At 42.8% G+C, this 18,874-nt stretch overlaps 1 protein-coding gene across 1 annotated transcript; it reads left to right on the top strand.

Annotated features, from left to right (window-relative positions):
* Window positions 1-11,533: 11,533 nt before the first annotated feature.
* Window positions 11,534-18,661, top strand: trib2 (tribbles pseudokinase 2). The gene is made up of 3 exons (XM_030722415.1): window positions 11,534-12,923; window positions 14,346-14,638; window positions 16,649-18,661. The coding sequence occupies exons 1-3, from the start codon at window positions 12,654-12,656 to the stop codon at window positions 17,121-17,123; spliced, it is 1,038 nt and encodes a 345-aa protein (XP_030578275.1). The 5' UTR covers window positions 11,534-12,653; the 3' UTR covers window positions 17,124-18,661.
* The last annotated feature ends 213 nt before the right edge of the window (window positions 18,662-18,874 follow it).

Raw genomic sequence — 18,874 nt, forward strand, 5'->3', positions numbered from 1 at the left:
GCTGGTAAAACACTAGAGCATGCACAGTGGTTATATGAACAGCAGCAGTCATGCTATTCACACCGCAAACACATATAAACACACACCTGCACACACACGCAAAGCTGCAATGGGAGAGTGGGAGCCACAATGGAAAGTCTGAGTCATATGCGTCCTTTGCCATTCTGAACTTAAATCATTGTGGCATTGAGTCACTACAGGGTTTCCTGTGTGTTCCTTTGTATGTCTGAAAGTTTGAGCATGAACAAGTGCAAACTCAGCCCGTAGTTGAAGTCTGTCTATTTAAAGATGTGCTTGCTTTTGTTTCGTATGCCTGTACAGTCTCGTCTGATTTACAGTTTTTGCTTTATATAAAGTGTGCTCTTGGATATTATACTTGACATACAATATGATGTATTCAGGAGGAAACCCCGTTTATGAGCAGTGAAAGTGTACATACTGAAGAGAAGAGAAGAGAAGAGAAGAGAGAAGAGAAGAGAAGAGAAGAGAAGAGAGAGAAGAGAAGAGAAGAGAAGAGAAGAGAACCTGTACTCTAAGTGTAGACTTCAGCCCAAACACGTGTCTGGTGGGCAGCTTGTCTTACAGATCAAGGGTGTAGGCAGGCAAAGATGCTGCAAATAGCAACATAGAGGGGGATTTTTATTTTTCTCTTATTACCCGTCTTACACATCCTTCTTCTCTCACCTTACATGTCTAAAACCATGCATGCCAACATCCTACACTAACTCTTACTTAAATTTTCTTAGCAACACAGTTCAGTCCCAGGGCTCTAATGTGTTGTGAGAGCACATAATAGGGTTGACATGTCAACATGGCTCTGGTCAATCACACATTTTCCACTGAGATAATGACAGCTTTTAACATTCCTGTTGCACCAACAAGATTGTGCGAATGCACGCAGGCACCCACATACACATATGTGCGCACATAATGAGTTAAGGGAATATGCAGTATGCATATGACTTGTAGCAACAGTGAGACGCGTGTGTGGTTGCAGTGGCTCCACAAGCAAAAATGCCTGTATGAAAATGAACGCATTGCACATTGTGCTCAGTTTAAGTCGTGATCTGCTTCTATCTGATGCGATCATACAACACTTGGCAGCCGGCGAGCAGTCATGGTAACATGCTTGCCACAGAATTTAAAGATAGCATTTATAGACAAGTCACCACCCAGAAATATTGCAGTTTATGGAGATGTTGGATTCTGCTGAAGGAATGGAAATTTGGGACCAACCAGTGTCCTGGAGTTCACATTGTGGCCATTCTCAGTCATTTTCAGCAGTCATAGAAATTATATGGACACCAAACATCCGTCCGTGACCACTGTGAACATTTTTTTGGCAGCACAGTTGCCAGTTGTTGATCAGAAGTCATCTCAGTCTGGGCCGGGGCCTGAATTGATTCGAAAAATCTGTAGGAGTGATTATGAGACAGGAAGGTGGGAGGCTTTGAAACTGAAACCAGCCCAAATGGAATCAGATGCATGTTCAGCCAACCGCCATCGGCCTACTGCTGGCTGCCTAAAAGCTTCTGACCTTTGACAATTAAAAGGATATGGAAATTGTTGCCTAACAGGTTCTGAACACACATTATTGCCTGCATGAGTAAGCAGATGAATATACATGCGGGTTCTTGACTCTAGTGACTAGGCAAACACTCAAGAAATTAGCAGTAAAATATCGTGGTACAAGTGTGTTGCAATACCAAGCTTCCAGTGTAACACGGTGGTAGAAATGTAGCTTATCGTGTGCTTCCTAACAGGTATGATTCACCACAGAGAGCAGGTAGTAACTGAACATTTTAACTTTCCTCCACTTCAGCAAGGCAGACCAGGAGGAATGAAGTGGCTGGCTGCCTCAGATGACTCATCCCCATTGATGAGCTTAACAGCCATCAATTCCACTCTAGGGAGCAGGGCCCAGCACTCTCCCCCCACCCGCTGCACTTCTGCCTGGGGTAGGCTTCCTCTACTCTCCCACTCTCCCAACAGAAGGCCTGGAGCTTAAATTAGAGCTCTGGCAGTGGGCCATCTAAGAGAGGAGCTGCTAGCAGGCAGCAACCATTCATTCCTCTGGAAGCCTTAGTCAGATTCATTGTAACACTGAGACAGGGCTGGGGGCCGACTTAGAATGGGCCTGTTAGATTTTCCACAATGGAGCGGGATTACCTTTCATCTGCAAAGAGGTTTCATTACAATTCAAGAAAAACTGCTGTCAAAATGCAACTCAGCACAAATTACACATTAACTGGTGGTTTGTCCTATGAAATCTGCTGCCTTTTCAATTGATTTTAGTGCTCACACTTTGTCATACATGAGAACTTACTTCATTTGAATATGAAACATGCTTCAAATTTTTTTCATCTTAAAACATTTTGAAATTGAGAAGATATATAAGTGTAGACTATCATGTACAACATGCAAATACATGTACACATGTATATATACTGTATGTATGTGTATATATATATATATATAGATATATATATATATAAAAAACATGTTAGCGTGTGGCTGTGGCAGTGAGCTTATCCTCGAGGGACCACAAAAAAGGTACATATTATAAGGTAATCACAATGAATTTTTACTTCTAACTTCTGCTACTTGTAACTTGTAACAAGCTACTTAAATGCCTTATTAGCTGGATATAATTTAAGAGCTGAGTCAGAGTGAATTCCACTGATTTAAGTATGTATATCAGTATCTTCTGCATTTCATTTCAAAAATCGTTGCGATTCTTTCCCAATCCAAGTTGGGTTTTCACAATACAGAAGCTTTCCTCAGTATTCATGAGTAAGCAAATCTGGGAGTCTGGGTACAACTTATTTCACTGACATATGTAATCTACTGTTGTTTATTATTTGATATTTTCTTTCACTCGAGTGCCTTTATTTTCTGGGCCTCCAAAGTGTGATGTTATCGCTGTCTGAGGAGATTGCTTTTTGGTTCGCTCTGTCATTTCTTTGGCAGTTATTACATCCGAAGTCAGAGAGGTCACCTCGGCATATTGCACAGGTTGTTGAAAGCCATCTGTTAGGTTTCTTGTAATGTAGTGGCCCAGTGGTGCTCATGGCACATTTTAGAGCAATAATACACCATATCCAAACTACATCCCCGAAGTAATTTAAAGACCAACATCTCTGACAGGCTGACAATACGTGCAGTAGCTGTGCCATATCTGATACAGAACCGCACACAGATAAGGACACATTTCAAATAATGAGTTTTGGTACTTACAGTGCTTTGTCACTTCTATAAGCTTTTTTTTTTTTTTAAACCTGTCATTGCTTAAATCACCTTTCTAAGCAACATGTTTATTGCAACTGTCATCACTGCAGCAGAAGTGCACTTGCTTTTTCATTGTATTCACTGTTGCTCCCAGACAAAAAGGTTTTAAACTACAAGCAGGGCTTGTCCCCGGCAAATGAATTCAGACAAAATGCTAATGGTAAAGTAAAGGGTAATGTCGGCGGCGAGGTTAGGATGTTGCTGCAGCATCTGTTCAACCTGATGCAGAGCACACCGGAGTATTCACACAGGAACCGAAAAGCAAATCAAATGACCATATCCACCTGAAAAAGTTGACTCAATACGCAGGTTCCAGTGTTTTTCCCTACTATTATTTTTCTCCAAAATAAGACAAAAATGCATCCTACATTTTTAGCCATTTGTTTTTAATTACGGTACAACAGTGCTCATTTTCAGGTCATTTCTCAGCAGGAAATGGATAAAATTTTCCAAGGCTGCAATAATTACATCATGCTTGTGTTATTTGCATCCATGTGTGCGTGTGGTTTTGTGTGTTGTGCACCAGCATGTGCGCGAAGGAAAAAGAGAGAAAGAGTAATTAGATGCGAGACCAAACGTAATCAAATGGAAATGGAAATGCATCTCTGTAAATCTGCGGATAAATAACTCCAGAGGAAGGTCTTTCCATCGCCTTTCGTGAGTGTGTTTGTCGAAAAAAAAAACACACCAGGTTTATTGTTAAAAGAAGTGTACTGATGATGATGAGGGCATCAGGTGATGACCTTCAGAAACAAAGAGGAATCTGGTGGGAAAGCAGGCAAAACTTTGCCCCCCCCCCCCCCCCCCCCCCCCCCCACACACACACACACACACACACACACACAGACACACAGACACACAACTCACCCCAGTCAGCAGTAAGGGACACCTTAGGTGCAACACTGAGAAACTAGCTGATGAGCTGTTCTCATCCTCAGCCTTATCTCCTCATCTGCTCCACTTGCAGAAGTGTGCTACTGAAGGGGCTGTCCTGCTCTGAGAAGGAAAAAACCATCAAAGGCACGATCACAAAGATGATATCTCAGAGACAGACACATAATGGTCCACCCATGGAACCCTGTCTTTTTAACGTTGTACCGCATTATCTCAAATCAGACTGAAAATGGGTTTCACCGACTATCAGGCTGACATTATGAAAGGTTATGCTAATGGTTATCTGAGCCTTCATCAGAGGGATTTCCAGTGCCTTAAACACACTGAGACATGACCACTATTTATTTCTTTGTAAGCTATCATAATAAAAAAATAAACGGGGAGGGGAGGGGATAAGCACTGCTCCATACTGGCTTTCCCAAATGTTGCAGTCATAGTCTGAAGTAACTGTATTTGAGCTGTATGCTAAATGCAGTGAACCATGCCCAGCGCTGATTCCCACAGGCATGTCAGTCTCAGTTAGCCGGCTACAGCAGAAAAAAAACAAATCATTACTGTCAAAGCTAATGCTGCTAATTTTGCTTGCTATGACAGTAATCAAAGGTCCTTCACTCCTCTCCTTCTTATTGTCCCTCTGTCTACCCTTCTTGTTTGTCACTGTCAGTCTCGAGGCTATTTCGCCTGAAGAGAAAGGCCTCTTGAGACGACAGCCGATTATCTTAATAGCTGCATTTCCCCCAATATGTGAATACATGTCGTATTGAAATCAGTGTGGCAGGCAACCCACACAAGAAATTTTTTTTTGAAGCCGCGAAGGAAAGCAGGCATTCCCGTTGCGATTCTCATCATTTAATGGTGCGTGTTTTTTTTTTTAACTAAATGATGCATGCTCTTATCTGATATCTGCTGCCCTCAGCCTAACGTGGCCTAGATTCTCCTTTTACAGCAGTAACTTCCTCTTTGAGATTTCACAGTACAATACAAGGTTTCTGTCTATTTTGATTTTTCTTAAAGGCAATGTCTAGAGTAAACAAGGAGTGAGCATGTTTGTTTGAATTGATTGCCATGCAGCAGTTATCCCTGCTGTCTTCAACAAGGGATTGTTTGACAAGCACAATATAATGAGTGATCGCACAGAAGTGGGATTTCAAAGCACCCTTATGTGTATGTGTGTCTGCACGTGTGTTTGTGTGTGCTGTAAAGTACAAACACGGGATGAGGCTTCTCACATGAGACACAGAAGCACTACAGGCAGGAAGTTGACTAAACTGATGAAAAAAGTGCGGTAGCATTTGATGCCCTTGCCAGCATTTCATCAATGTGTACTTCATCGGTGTGTCCCACCTGCTTGCACATGCTGCACGGGGACTCCACCTGCCTGATTGTTCTGCAGAATAATAGCTTGAGAGTAATTGCATAGCGGCTATTATTCGTCTAAAATTGAAAAGAGCAGAAGCCTCGGCTTCAGCCAAATGGATTGCATTTGTATTGATTTCATTTTTAGCGTCGCGTGGTCTAAAATCAGTTTCGGAGGCTGTTCCACGCCATTGGGGGAAAACACATGTAAGAAAAGCTATTGCATATAAAATGAATACAGTATAATGAAGCAGTAATTCACTTTGGATGATGGAAGCGACAGTAAGCCGACCATAATCATGCTACGATGGAGCTGGGTGACTACATCATGATGCATGGTACAAGTAAAGGAAAGTGAATCATGACTCCTTGCCTTAATTTTCTTTCCTAAGCAGGCATGAAATGTACCTTTTGGCACAAAATCGCTCTTAAACTGAGCAGAGTGTTCTTTCCCTGGAGATTAGACCATGGAGTCCCTTCTGTGTATTTCGCCGTGTGTAGTTGTGTGTTCATGTGTGTGTTTATATTTATGTTTGCAGTCCTGTATCATATTCCCTGGAGGAGGGAGACAGGTTGCCATGGCAGCAGCTTGCATGTCGAGTGCATTGCAGTGATATGTAGGTGCACGCGTGTGCATGTGCGTGTGTGTGAGAGAGAGAGAGGGCTTGTGTATGTGTTCTCATGCAGAGGCCAGAGAAGGACAGCGTGTGCTCGTCATTTCGTAGCTGGTCATACAGGCTCTGGGTCAGTGAAAAAGAGCAGCTTCAGATGACCTTCTACTCCAGTGTGACCAAAACGCCGTCACACTGGGAGTGTATGCTGCCTGCATACTCAGATATCAAATTTACTTCATGAAGCACTTTAAGATAAACCACCATTCATTTCAGAAGCCATGTGGAAAATAATACCCGTGAGTTCCATTACTGTCTGAACACTGACCTGATGTCACAAAGCAGCTTATATACAGTCTCTTCCATTGTATCCATGCCAAATGCTGTACTATACATTGTATTGAAAGGGAACCTAGAGTAATTAAAGGGAGCCCTTTAATAAATATCACATGTATCCATTCTTTTTGAGGGCAACGTTTTGTTTTTGCTTTAGGTTATATGCCACGTTCATGCCACCCTGTTTTGGTATTTTCCATGCCATCTTGAGGGCAAAATCACAGGACAAACAAGAACAATTCATTACAGTATAATCCAGTTCACAACAACAACAAAAAAAGCTACTTGCCACACAGTTATTCTGGAGCCTTCAGGCCCCCTAATAGTCCTAGACAGCAGGGTAATCATCCACTTTGCCTCTTTGGTATTTCTACCATGTTCAAGATCAGCTCTGCCAGCACATGTGTTGTTAATATAGGATTCAGTCACATGTCTTTTAGGCTCTTACATTTTTTTGTCTACACTCTGTAAATGCTGCATTTTATACCTGTAAAATGTAGCAAAAAAATGGAGGATAGCACAATGTGAACAACGTGATAAAATATGTTCAACCATAAACCTTTATTAAGGCAACATGAGATGCTGAATGCACTTTTGCTGACTGTGTTCGGCTCCTGTAGTCTGACTCTCCTGCAAGTATTGGAAAGTTGAGATTGAGTCATCACTGGCAAATGTGATACAATGCCGGCCTCTTCACCCTCGCCTTGCGATCTCCAAAGAGTGTTTTGTTTGAGAATTTGACTTAACGTCTGTAACACCTCAAGCAGTTCCATGAAGCAAGGCTGGAAATTTAAAAAATTTCTGCAAAGGGAAATATCTAACAGAGCAAAAAGAAATCACAAATCAAGAGGCCGGTGGTTTTGTTTTTGCAGGGATTTTCTGGCTTTTTCCTGCCAGTTGTGACATGCCAGCTGTAATGTGACAGTTATTATTATTAAATGGTTATTATTATTATTATTATTAATACAGACATGCTTGATGTTATGAGAATGTCCTCGTCTCTTTCTGTCACGGTGAGCCATTTTAGAGAGCTTAAGCTGTTAAAGCTGTGTTATTTCACTTCGGGACCACTAATGTATGACTATTATTAACCGCTCCACTTATAAGCGAGTGAGTCACCCTGTCCAGTGACAGAGCTGCCACAAGTCCTCACTCAGCTGTCTGACTCCATGAAGGAGAGCCTGTGACGCCAATCTTGTCTCCCCCTCAAGCCAAGATCCTTCCTCTCGAGGTCTTGCCTGCGTGACCTGCCACTCAAAACCACTCACACTTCCTGCTGCCTCAGAGAAGTAAACGGAAAAATGTCTCAGCAAGAAATACTCCCAGGGCAGCGTCCTGAATTCATCGGATTAGGACATTTTCATTTTGATTCATAAAATACCGAAGCAAGTAATGTGCTGTTCAAACAATAGCAAAGTCAGTTTAATTAAGGTCAGTTGAACCACCAATGTTTAACCGTCCCTTTGTTTTACTCCACTGCTGACTGAGCATTTCTTCAAGCAGTGTGCTCATTTATAAGCATTATTATATTTGCTGTCATCATTGGGCAAAAAGAGGAAAAATTATTATGCAGGTACTATAGCTGTGTTGGTCCAGTGTGTCATTTTTTTTAAGGCTGTGATAATAACGGGGGGTATAAAATAAATAGCATTATGAATTTTCACTATTTTCTGCCTGTGTATGACATGCTGTTTTGTAGTTTTAATTAAAAAGTGATATCAAAAGCAAGCACACAGTTGGGATTGTGATTTTTGTCTGATTGCAATTGCTGTGTGACAAGCTGCTGTATCGAGCAGATTACATGGAATGAATGGAAAGCCTGTGAGCAATGTCATATCATAACTGAAATTATTTTCTACTCCACTTCCTCCTCTCCTCCCTTTCCCACTCTTCTTTTGTTCCTCAAGTCTGCGGCTGTCCTTTTTCACCCACTTGAATATGAGGCGCTGTCTGATCCCTGCTCAGTCGCTCTGGGCCTGACCGAAACAAAACTGAGAATACCTCTGATATTAGCTTGATATCAGTTCTTTCATAATGACTCCAAGTGTTTGTCATTGTCTGGTGAGGCATCTTTGTCTTTCTTGGTTTGATTCGGTGCCCTTTAGTCCCACTTGTTTCTGTACAATTATGTATTAATCAGTGGGATGAGGTGAATTTTATGAAAAGGCAAGCTGAGCCCACAGAAACACCCCCACTCAACCGACCGCCTCCCACACATCTTAATAAGTGCTTAAGCTGTTTAATACACCAGTGAGACACATGGACCAGAAACCAGCACATAGTTCATGATTTGGGGGTTCCCATGTTGCTTGTGCTGCAAGGCTTTCCCTGCATCTTGCTACACTCTGCCCGGACATTCCTCACCTTTCTGAACTCCTTCCTGGCTGAAGAGGTGTTAGTCTCAATTATTTGAAGTGACAATAAACATTTAAAATGTGTAGTATAAAAGGAAATATCTTTAGAAACACTTCTTCGGGGTTCCAGTATAGCTCACCTGGTTGAGCACATGACCCATCTCCATGTGCCTGCTGCAGCCTCCTATGACTCTGCCCTGGGTCATATTCTGCTTATTATTCCCTTCACTCTCTTCCCCCACTCACCTGTCTGCTGAAGGCTGTCCTTACTAACAAAAAGGCCCAAAAGAAAAAAAAAGCAAATAAACAAAAAGTAGATTTCTCATCATCATCAAAACATTTACCGTTAGATGAAAGTTATAAAAGTAGCAATATCACACTGTGGAAATACTCCAGCAAAAGTAAAAGTTTCACATTTCACACGCCACTATAGCTCACCTGTGTCTGTGTGTGTGTGTGTGTGTGTGTGTGTGTATGCCAGCAAATTTTGCTTAGAAAGCCAGAGTTTCACTGTTACAATAATCATGTTCTCCTCTCTTCTCCTCTCCTATTGCTTACTGAGTTGTGCACTTTCAGCACCACACTTTCTCACAGTTTCACCCTTCTTTGGTCTCTTTTTCTATTTCACTTTCCCCACCTCTCATCACGTTCTCCGAGCCGCCTGCTTCACCATCCTCCGTCCTTCTGCCTCGCTCTCCCTCGCACTGTCTCCTCTCGCTGAATGATCTCATTTCTCCCATGCCTCTGCATCCATCTTTCCCGCTACGATTGAATTTCTCAGTGGAAGTTACCCACAGGGTGTGGATTGTGACAGCGTCGACTCTTGCCGGTGTCAACATGAGTTAGCTGGGTTGCTATGCGACGGCAGGAAATTGGCTTCTTTCTGAAAACAAAACAAACAAAAAAAAATCAAAGAAAAATATCTCTAATGATTTTCACCAGTGTGATAAACATGAAAACTGATATTCCTCTGGTGGATCTGAGCCCTGACTAACTTCTCCTAACCTCAAGATTACCTGGAAAATTGACCTGAGATTATTTTCTACAAGGCAAAAAAAGCCTATTAAGAGGTTGGTGAATAACCACTCCAGGGATACAAGGATGCTCAGCTGTCTGCACTGACCTCTGTAGTCTTCTAGGACACATCATGTTTCAGTGCTTTACAGAGTCTCTCACTGGAAGGCACTGCCGGGGCAGCCTGGCGTTACTCCTCGGCATGTAGGCATGCCTGGAGAGCTGATGAGACTGCACAGATTTTCTCGAGTGCTGCCCTCCACTGCGAATGAGTCACACAGTGTATCAAGGAATGAGGGCAAAGGGAATCTTTGGAGATTATTATTCTGATTCATGCACAGCTGTGATTTCAGAATCCCCATTTGGGGTTAGAGTGATGGACAAATGCAGAGCTGCAGAGGCATCAAACAGAAATGTATTCCAGCAAACCATGTGTGCACTGCTGTGTTCGTTTAGCTTGTAGTAACCTGTAACATTTCCACAGTTCAGAAGTTCAGTTCTCGATTGAGTGGGTGAAACAAAAGTGCAGCTACTGTATGTGGAAGAATGTTCCAGCATTATAACAAGGAGCAAAGTGGGTGGCTCACAGAGATTATCTCATATACAGTAACCCACATAGATACATACACATATATTTGAGGAGCTTGTGGGTGCAGCCACATTCTAAGACCCGAATGATGAGGGCCCTCTGTGTGAAAAACACATTTCCATGTTGCGGGGGCTTATTCAGGCACACCGTGAGAAACAAAGACTGTGGAACAGTGCATATTTGTGTATGCATGTGCACGCTGGGGAACAAACATTAAATCAAACACTTCTGCCAGTGTCTTGTGTCCAGCTGCAAGAATTCCACACACCGCCCTGGAGTCCTACATGGAATTGCACAAGTCTGCCGTCAAACCTCCTGGTAGTATAGGGAAGAACAATGAATAATGAAGCTCTTCCATGCACAACTGTGCAACAGAAGAATCTGTTACTAGAGATGTCTAAGATGCATACACACCCCTGTGCTGGCTTTTTAATAACACTTGGCCCAAAAAAAAAATCTGGAATATTATACTACCACTGATTTCTTTCTTGGCTGTTTTACAGAGCATTTTTGCATGGTATTTTTTTAATGAATGCCATATTACAGTGCATGTTTTGATTAGGTCCTCCTTTAGTTACATTTTCATGTCATTTTAAATAACGACTAAACTGTCTCCTGTGTGTTTTTCATTTACAGAGGTAGACGGCGCCGTAAAGGTGTTACAAATATCACGACTTTTATGCGGTAACTACGCTGAACCGTGAGCGCTATTATTGTGAGAGCGGGATCTCCCTCGCTTTCCCTTGAATGACATTTCAGGAGGAAACACATTTGTAACACAGCACGTACAGTAGCTATACTCTCACCGCCGGGCCCCCTCCTCCTCCTCCCCATCCCCATCCAATTTACCAGCATGCGACGCATTTAGATTCCTGGGGGTGTAGCCGCACTACATGGCTCTCACATGACTTCACCGCATATTATAAGTCAGCTAGGAAGCCAATGAGGTTTCGACATTTGCATGACGTCAGGGGGCGGGTTTGACATGCTCTGTGTGTGTGTGTGTGTGTGTGTGTGTGTGTGTGTGTGTGTGTGTGTGTGTGTGTGTGTGTGCGCGCGCGCAGGTGTGCGTGTGTACAGAAGCCCCCCCCCCCCCCGTCAGGGAGGCAGGCTGCTCTCTCTCTCTCTGTGTCTGTACAGGCGCAGTGTGTACAGCTCGGCTGGCCTCCCTCCGCACTTGAATGGACTAGATTCCCAGCCACGTAAGAAGCACAGCGGCACCACGGGAGAGAGGATGTCCTGCTGAATCGAGGGATTGGCCTGGGAAAGTCGGCCGGCCGTCCCTTCCTTCCTTCCATCAGCTTATATCAGCAGACATACGAGACAGACGACACTTTTATTCTAGACTGGACCCGCAGACAGAGAGAGGACGTCGACTCCCGCACACAAAGAGCCACAGCGGGCTTTTTCCGGATGGGGGTTTCTCCTTATGTGGTAGATGACAATCAAACGTGCATGGATATGATCCCGGGGAACAAGGCCGTGCAACTGACCTGGTACTAGTTAGCCAAGGGAGCTAACTAGTTAGCGCTGCACCTGCTAGCTCCTGTTTGTCTTAAAAAGAAAAAAAAAAAAAGTCAGCAGCTATAGTTAGCTTGGAAAGTTGCTTTATTTGTTTCGCTTTGCATTTTTTTCCTTGCCTGCAAGCTGCCTCTCACTAATTGTTTCCGTTTTATGAAACGTGCCCTCATACCATTAACCGGCAAGATAAGCTAGCAAGACAAGCTGCGGGTTTCTCTTCATTCATTTTAAAAAGCTAACTTTTGTCAGCCTTTGTTGCAGTTTGCTCCTGCCTGTTAATGAATCTGCAGCACGTCCGTGCTAAAGATTTTCATCCGGTTTTAGGTCAGTAATTCTTTATTATTTTTATTTTTACCCCCAGCTTCATACAATAAATGATGAATGGAAAACAAAGGGGGCCAAGTGAACGGTAAAAAATCAGAGATTAATTTTAGTTGCATGAAATTCAGCGAGCCAGTTTTGGCTGCACACAGTCTGCTATATTCTGCAAAGGCAAGGTGCACTTAAATCGCTTCATATTTTCTTTTTTTTTTTTTTTTTGTTTTTTACTTCATGCAAGCTTAATTAAAGTACTGGACGGATTGTCTTGCTGCACAACGAAGTGTTGCCCTGATAGAAGCGGAGACGAAGAACGAGGAGGAGGAAGGCCCCCCCCCCCACGATTTTGTGGAGATATCTCACTTATTCCTCATGAACATACAGAGGTCAAATCCAATTAACATTTCACGTTACGGGAGATCGCGGCACAAAGCGCACGATTTTGAAGAATTGTCTTGCTTAAGGACTACAGAGTCGCACCAGAGTTTCAGCCCCAACCTCGGGTCTCCCAGCCCGCCGGAGACCCCGGACTCCTCGCACTGTATCTCCCGCATCGGGGACTACCTTTTGTTGGAGCCGCTGGAGGGAGACCACGTTTTCAGAGCCGCCCACCTGCACAGCGGGGACGAGCTCGTATGTAAGGTTAGTAGGCAATATGGTAACAAATTTTCCTATTTCGCAACATACCCCCCCCCCCCCCCCCCCCCCCACGTGACGTCAATCTGGAAAAGCAGTGTTAAAATAATTTTATTTTGCACGAAATATTTAAGGGACCATTGCTTGCATGTCTAGATTAATTAAAATTACTTTTATTTCGATGCATAATATCCTGAAATGTGATGAGTAATGCTATACAGAAAAATCCTGAGCTGGCTTTTATGGGTTTCCTGTCCACCATCTCCGCTTTTTAATAATTGCTTGAATTGTAAATAGAGAGCTGGCAGAGCAGCCTAATGGAAAAAGTGAATGGAGTGAGCTGTGTGGCTTGGATTGCATGATGTAACGTTGACAAAGGAGTGAGTAACCACGCACACACTCCTCTCTCTGTGCTATTCTGGCATACCCGTGGTTTCTTTCTTTCATGGCACAAGGCTCACTCTTGGATTTATGATGCCAGCATATTCGTGCACCTTTTTTTTTTTTTTTTTTTTTTTTTGCACCAAATGCTCAGTTTTTCGAGGGAAGTTGAACTGAATAAAATGCACGCAGATCCAGTGAGCTGTAAGAAAATAAAGCACTATTCCTATTAAGCTTGCATCAACCTCATGGCCTTTCCTCACCACATTTATAGCTTGTATTGACTTCTGTAAATTACCGATTATAAGGGCAGGTGGGCTGTCCCTGAGGCTTAAGTGGATGAATTGAGGCAATAGTTATATGCACCCTTGGACTCATATGCCATGACATATCAAATAACCTGTACCTTTTGACTTGAGATAATGTTTTGTCATGGCAATAACAAATTAATGGCCTTTGGCACAGCCTGTGCGCTCACTGCTGTTTGACCCCATCTGCTTTGTGCTGGTTTCAATACAGCAGCGATCAATCTCCCTGTTTTCAGGATTGATCTTGCCTGTCTAGCTGGAGTCTTAGGCTGCAACTTAAGATCCCCAGACCTGTGGGGTGTATTTGTATCGACTGCAAGAAGAAAAGCCCTCTCACCTGAACTACTTGTGCTGAAAGTCAATTGGGGGTTACTATGGAAACAAAAGAGACACTGCAACCCCGAGGCTGCAGCACAATGCCATGCACTAATACAATGCTTTCAGTTTGCCTCTGTTTAACCTTAGTCCCTCTGCCAAAAGAACAAGTTTGGTGTCACAAGAATGTGCTGGATTACTTATACGTTGGTTACATTTAGTTCAATTAGAGAGCAATTCAAAGCTCTTTCAGTTGGATGTAATTGTGACTCCACACAGTCACCCCACCCCCCCACCCAAGATCATCAACCACCAAAACAACCTAATGATATAGTTGAGCCCGTACATTGTTCTAGATAAGAAAAAGCTCTAATTGGCCAGAATGCTCACTGTGACTGCAAATGCTTCTTTCTTCTGTTTGCAGGTTTTTGAAGTTGGCCGATACCAGGAGTCACTGGCGGCCTACTTTGCCCTGGGCCAGCACCAGCACATTAACCAAATCCTGGAGATTTTGCTTGGCGAGACACGGGCCTATGTGTTCTTCGAGAGAAGCTATGGCGACATGCACTCTTTCGTCCGTACCTGCAAGAAGTTGCGAGAGGACGAAGCTGCCAGGCTCTTCTATCAGATAGCCGCGGCTGTGGCACATTGCCACGACAATGGACTGGTCCTCCGTGACCTCAAACTGAGGAAGTTTGTCTTCAAGAACGAGGACAGGTGAGTTCTTCAAAAACCTTGTCTCTGTCGGGCACGACTGCTCGCTCTGCACTTTTAATATCTCATACAGTTATTAAAATGGTGTCATTGGTATGTGTGTCATATTTCAGCTAATATCACAGATAGTGTAAGATGAGAAAGTACAAGATGTTGTGCAAGCATGCAGGAAACGTGAGCCTTTTGTACACAATGAATATACTATGACGTATACAGTATATGTGAATGAAATCACATGGGGGGGGGTCATAAATGTGATCAGTACTCTTGCTCAGAGAGGTTGTTGAGCTGAAAAGCATGAGCAGATGAGTTATCAGGGCAGATGATCAATTACCTTGAGCGTCTATATTATGAGCAAGAGAAAACTTTAGCGCAACAGTTTTACTGACCCCTGGTGGCAGCATTTGAAAACTACAATAAAATCCAGACATCTGTTAGAGCAGCTTTTTAGTAATCTTTTTTTAGAATTTGAGTTAATGCCAATTCAGACTTAACTTTTTTTTTTTTTTTTTGTATTCATTTTATTGCAGACCGTTTGCAAATTCTAGCACTAAAGCTGCAGAGCATCTTCTTAACTAGTTCTTATTTAACACCTTAGAGGCGCACGCTGCACTCGGGGGGCCTCTTGTGTGAAACATGTGACGTCATTCTCTGGCGCTCTCTGTGGAAAAGAGAAGCTGAGCCGCCTCACATATTTAGTCCAGGTCCAGTAACCTTGAATGTCACTGGGCTCGGATGCTGCGGCCCCCTTCCACTAAATGATTCATGTTGGGTGAATTTTAAGAGCAATGGTGAAGGGCGGCACTGGGTCACATTTACTATGTGGCCTGTCAGGACTCCTCTTACAGCCTTTCAGTCCTGCTGAAACACCGAACACGAGCGTATAGAGATGAGAGAGAAGACAAAGCTGCTTTAGAGAGAGACCTCCTCTGGCTTTGAACCCATGTGTGGCAGGAAAAAAAAAAAAAGCTATGATGACGGCAGAGAGGAGTGCATGAGCAGACAGAAAATGATACCTGAGCAGGCTCCCACAGCATTCGTTGGCTCCTTGACCCGAGTTCGTCATGCTGCTCTTAACCTTTGAGCAAACAGCAGCCTGTTTAAAGAGCATCAGTCAAACGCTGGCCTTGAGTAGAATCATGCAGCTACTTAAGCGCGGCCTGTTTATTTCTTTCTTTCTGAATCAGAGGCACACATTGCCTCTGATTCAGCTTAGATAAAGAATCTGTGCTAATATTAAATTCAGTTCCATTTTAGTGCTTTGCCTTGCTAGGCTCTCTTAGCTGTAATTGCAGGTTTGCACATCCTCCAAATGAGCCGTTATCCAGGCAGTGGTGTGCTGTATTTAAAATTCACACAGCTCTTTATCTCACAGGGGAACAATGGGTGTTTTTGCTCAAGGAAACAATAGAATGTTCCTCATTTTAAAATGTGAAATCGCCCTACCGCGTATTAATGAAAGCAAACGGCCTCATGTGAAGGGGTAGAAATCACACATGGTACTACATCTGCTTCTCCATCACGCAGCCTTTTCTTGGGGCATCATATTTTGTGGCTTTTACTTGCTTCTGGCTGTTCTCGCTTCCCACATGTGGGGCCTTTTTTTTAAAAAAGGCAGATTTCTTACTCTGGGCGTTGTGGCGACTGTTGCAGGGTTTAGAGAAGAGTGCAAAGAGATGATGTTTTGGGTAGGAGGAAAAATTTTTTTTTTTTTTTTTGAGCAGAATGGTTCAGTACTCATAATTATGTTTCTTCTGGAAAATCTATTTGTACAGTGACACTTTCTTTCTCTTAAGTGAAAAAGAAATGTCAGCCATAAGCCTAGAGAATTATGTGATCTACTTCCACTGACATCCAAAAGTGATAGATTTAAAACACTTTGAGTTGCCCGTCAGAGCAAATTACCCACTTGATAGTCTTCTGTACCCAACTTATTTTTTTTAGATGGCAGTAATTCTATCATTCACATTTGTAAGGAGTTCAGAGTGGGGGGTTTTTTGTGTGTGTCTGCAGAAGCCTTGTGAAGCTGGAGAGCCTTGAGGACACATACATCCTGAATGGGCATGATGATTCCCTGTCAGACAAACACGGCTGCCCGGCCTATGTCAGCCCCGAGATCCTCAATGCCAGCGGCAGCTACTCTGGGAAGGCAGCTGATGTCTGGAGTCTGGGCGTCATGCTTTATACCATCCTCGTGGGGCGCTACCCTTTCCACGACATCGAGCCCGGCTCGCTGTTCAGCAAAATCCGCAGGGGCCACTTCAACATCCCCGAGACGCTGACACCCAAGGCCAAGTGCCTGATCCGCTCCATCCTCCGCCGGGAGCCGGCAGAGCGCCTCACCTCTCGGGAGATTCTGGAGCACCCGTGGTTTGCCACCTCCGGGGCGCTAGGGGGCGCTGCAGCACACAGCAGAGGGGAAAGAGAGCAGGAGCAGATGGTGCCTGAGGTGAACATGGAAGAGGAGTTGGAGCAGTTCTTCAGCTGAGCAAACATCAAGCACAAACGGAGGACTCCGCCACGGTTGGCTCGCCAAGCTCACAGCAGAGCCAAAAAACAGTAGAGTAGAAGTAAATAGGTGAATTTGTCACTCATTAAAAAAAAAAAAAAAAAAAAAGGTGTTTCCATCCTGTTTCCTTTGCCACCATTTCATGGAAAACCTTGAGTCCAGCATGACAAATGGCATCTATACATCATCTGGCAATGCTCATCCCGATCAGGGATGTTGCCACCAGATATGCAAGTTGCAAACAATGTAGCAAATGTTCTTTTTGGATCTTTTTTTTTTTTTTTTTTGGTTTAAATGTGGTGCTCATAAAAGTAGACACATTCACCATTTTATTTTATTTTTGACACTATGGAAAGCATGAAGGGACATACAAACACAGGAATCCATGGAGAACAATTCCAAACGAACTGACAGACTCCCAACACCGCAGCTTTTTCTTAATGGTTTCATTTAGTTTGATGTCATAGCTTCAGGCGGTAATAACTGAAACCACAGTCCCAGTGTCAGAAATAACAGCCCCCACCCCCCAAGTTCTGACCCGGGAGCATTGTTTAAACGGAGCAGGCGTTTTCTCATTGTTTTGATCATCATTGAGACGGCTGACCTCGCCCTTGTCTCATGGTTTAAGTTTTATGTTGTGTTTCCGTGTCTCATTTGTCAGTTTTATATTACTAAAGATTCTAACATAGTCACTAAACTCCTCAATGGCCTTGTCTTTTATGTTTCCACCTCCTCTGTCTTTTTTTTTTTAAATAACATTAATTTTCTAAAGCTTTTTTTTTTTTTTTTTTTTTTTTTTTTAAAAAGCTATTCCAATCTGTTGTTACTGCTGCTTTAATGTCACTCTGTACACCTCAGTCAGCCTCCCCACACGGTATCATGCGCTTGATGTGTTAGGTGAATGGACGATTCCACCTCTAAAATTAGCTTACTTTCTTCTTCTTTTTTTTTTTTTTTTTAATTTAAATTCATTCTTCAGTTGTAGGAACAAGAACATAACATTTTATTTAAATTGTAACAGCTATATTATATATATATAAATAAATATAAATATATATATATATATTTAAAACTACATTGCAGGGTTTTTCTTTATCCAGAGATTCCTTTTTCATGTATGATGTAGGCAATATCTTGACACAGGACAGACGCCAACAGAAAAAAAAACAAAACAAAAAAAAAAATGTCTGTCTGAAGTTTTAGAATACACAATATCTTCTGTGCCAGTATTCCTGTACCCCGACAGCCCCATGCCACCCAGTCTCCCCTCACTTCTTTTTTTAAAAAAAAAAAAAATAAAATTGCTATGAGATATTCAGTGATAGTATTGCTATGACATGCTCACTCCAGAACCTCATGTTAGTCTTTTCTACTCCCTGCGTAGGTTCTGTGGAACGGTCATGCTCGGAAAAATGGGTACCAGTGGACACGTTTTGTCGTATCTCAATGTTACTTGAATTTGTGTTTTTTAACTAGACATTGGCATGTGCTCCATGAATGCTATAGCCTGCCTAGCAAAGGGTGGGAGGTCGGGGTGGGGGTTAGGAGAGTGCTTGTTTTTTGGTTTCTGTTTTCTTTTTTTCTTTTTTTTTTTTTTTTTTTTTTTTTTTTTTTCTTTAAAGAAAAGTTTAAAACAGGAAACTTCTCAGTTTGCTATGTTTCTGACTTGTTTTTGGATTTCAAAAGTAAAACAGCTATTGCTTTCATTGTTTATGTAGACTGAGCTACCT

The sequence above is a fragment of the Archocentrus centrarchus genome, chromosome 24 (genome assembly GCF_007364275.1).
Source record: "Archocentrus centrarchus isolate MPI-CPG fArcCen1 chromosome 24, fArcCen1, whole genome shotgun sequence".
Taxonomy (NCBI): Eukaryota; Metazoa; Chordata; class Actinopteri; order Cichliformes; family Cichlidae; genus Archocentrus; species Archocentrus centrarchus.

What these genes read in the sequence shown, in the direction of transcription:
- trib2 (XM_030722415.1), top strand. Translation starts at nt 12,654, where the DNA reads ATGAACATACAGAGGTCAAATCCAATTAACATTTCACGTTACGGGAGA. An exon ending in GGGACGAGCTCGTATGTAAG is followed by an intron (nt 12,924 to 14,345) that starts GTTAGTAGGCAA and finishes TTCTGTTTGCAG; the next exon opens with GTTTTTGAAGTTGGCCGATA. An exon ending in GTCTTCAAGAACGAGGACAG is followed by an intron (nt 14,639 to 16,648) that starts GTGAGTTCTTCA and finishes GTGTGTCTGCAG; the next exon opens with AAGCCTTGTGAAGCTGGAGA.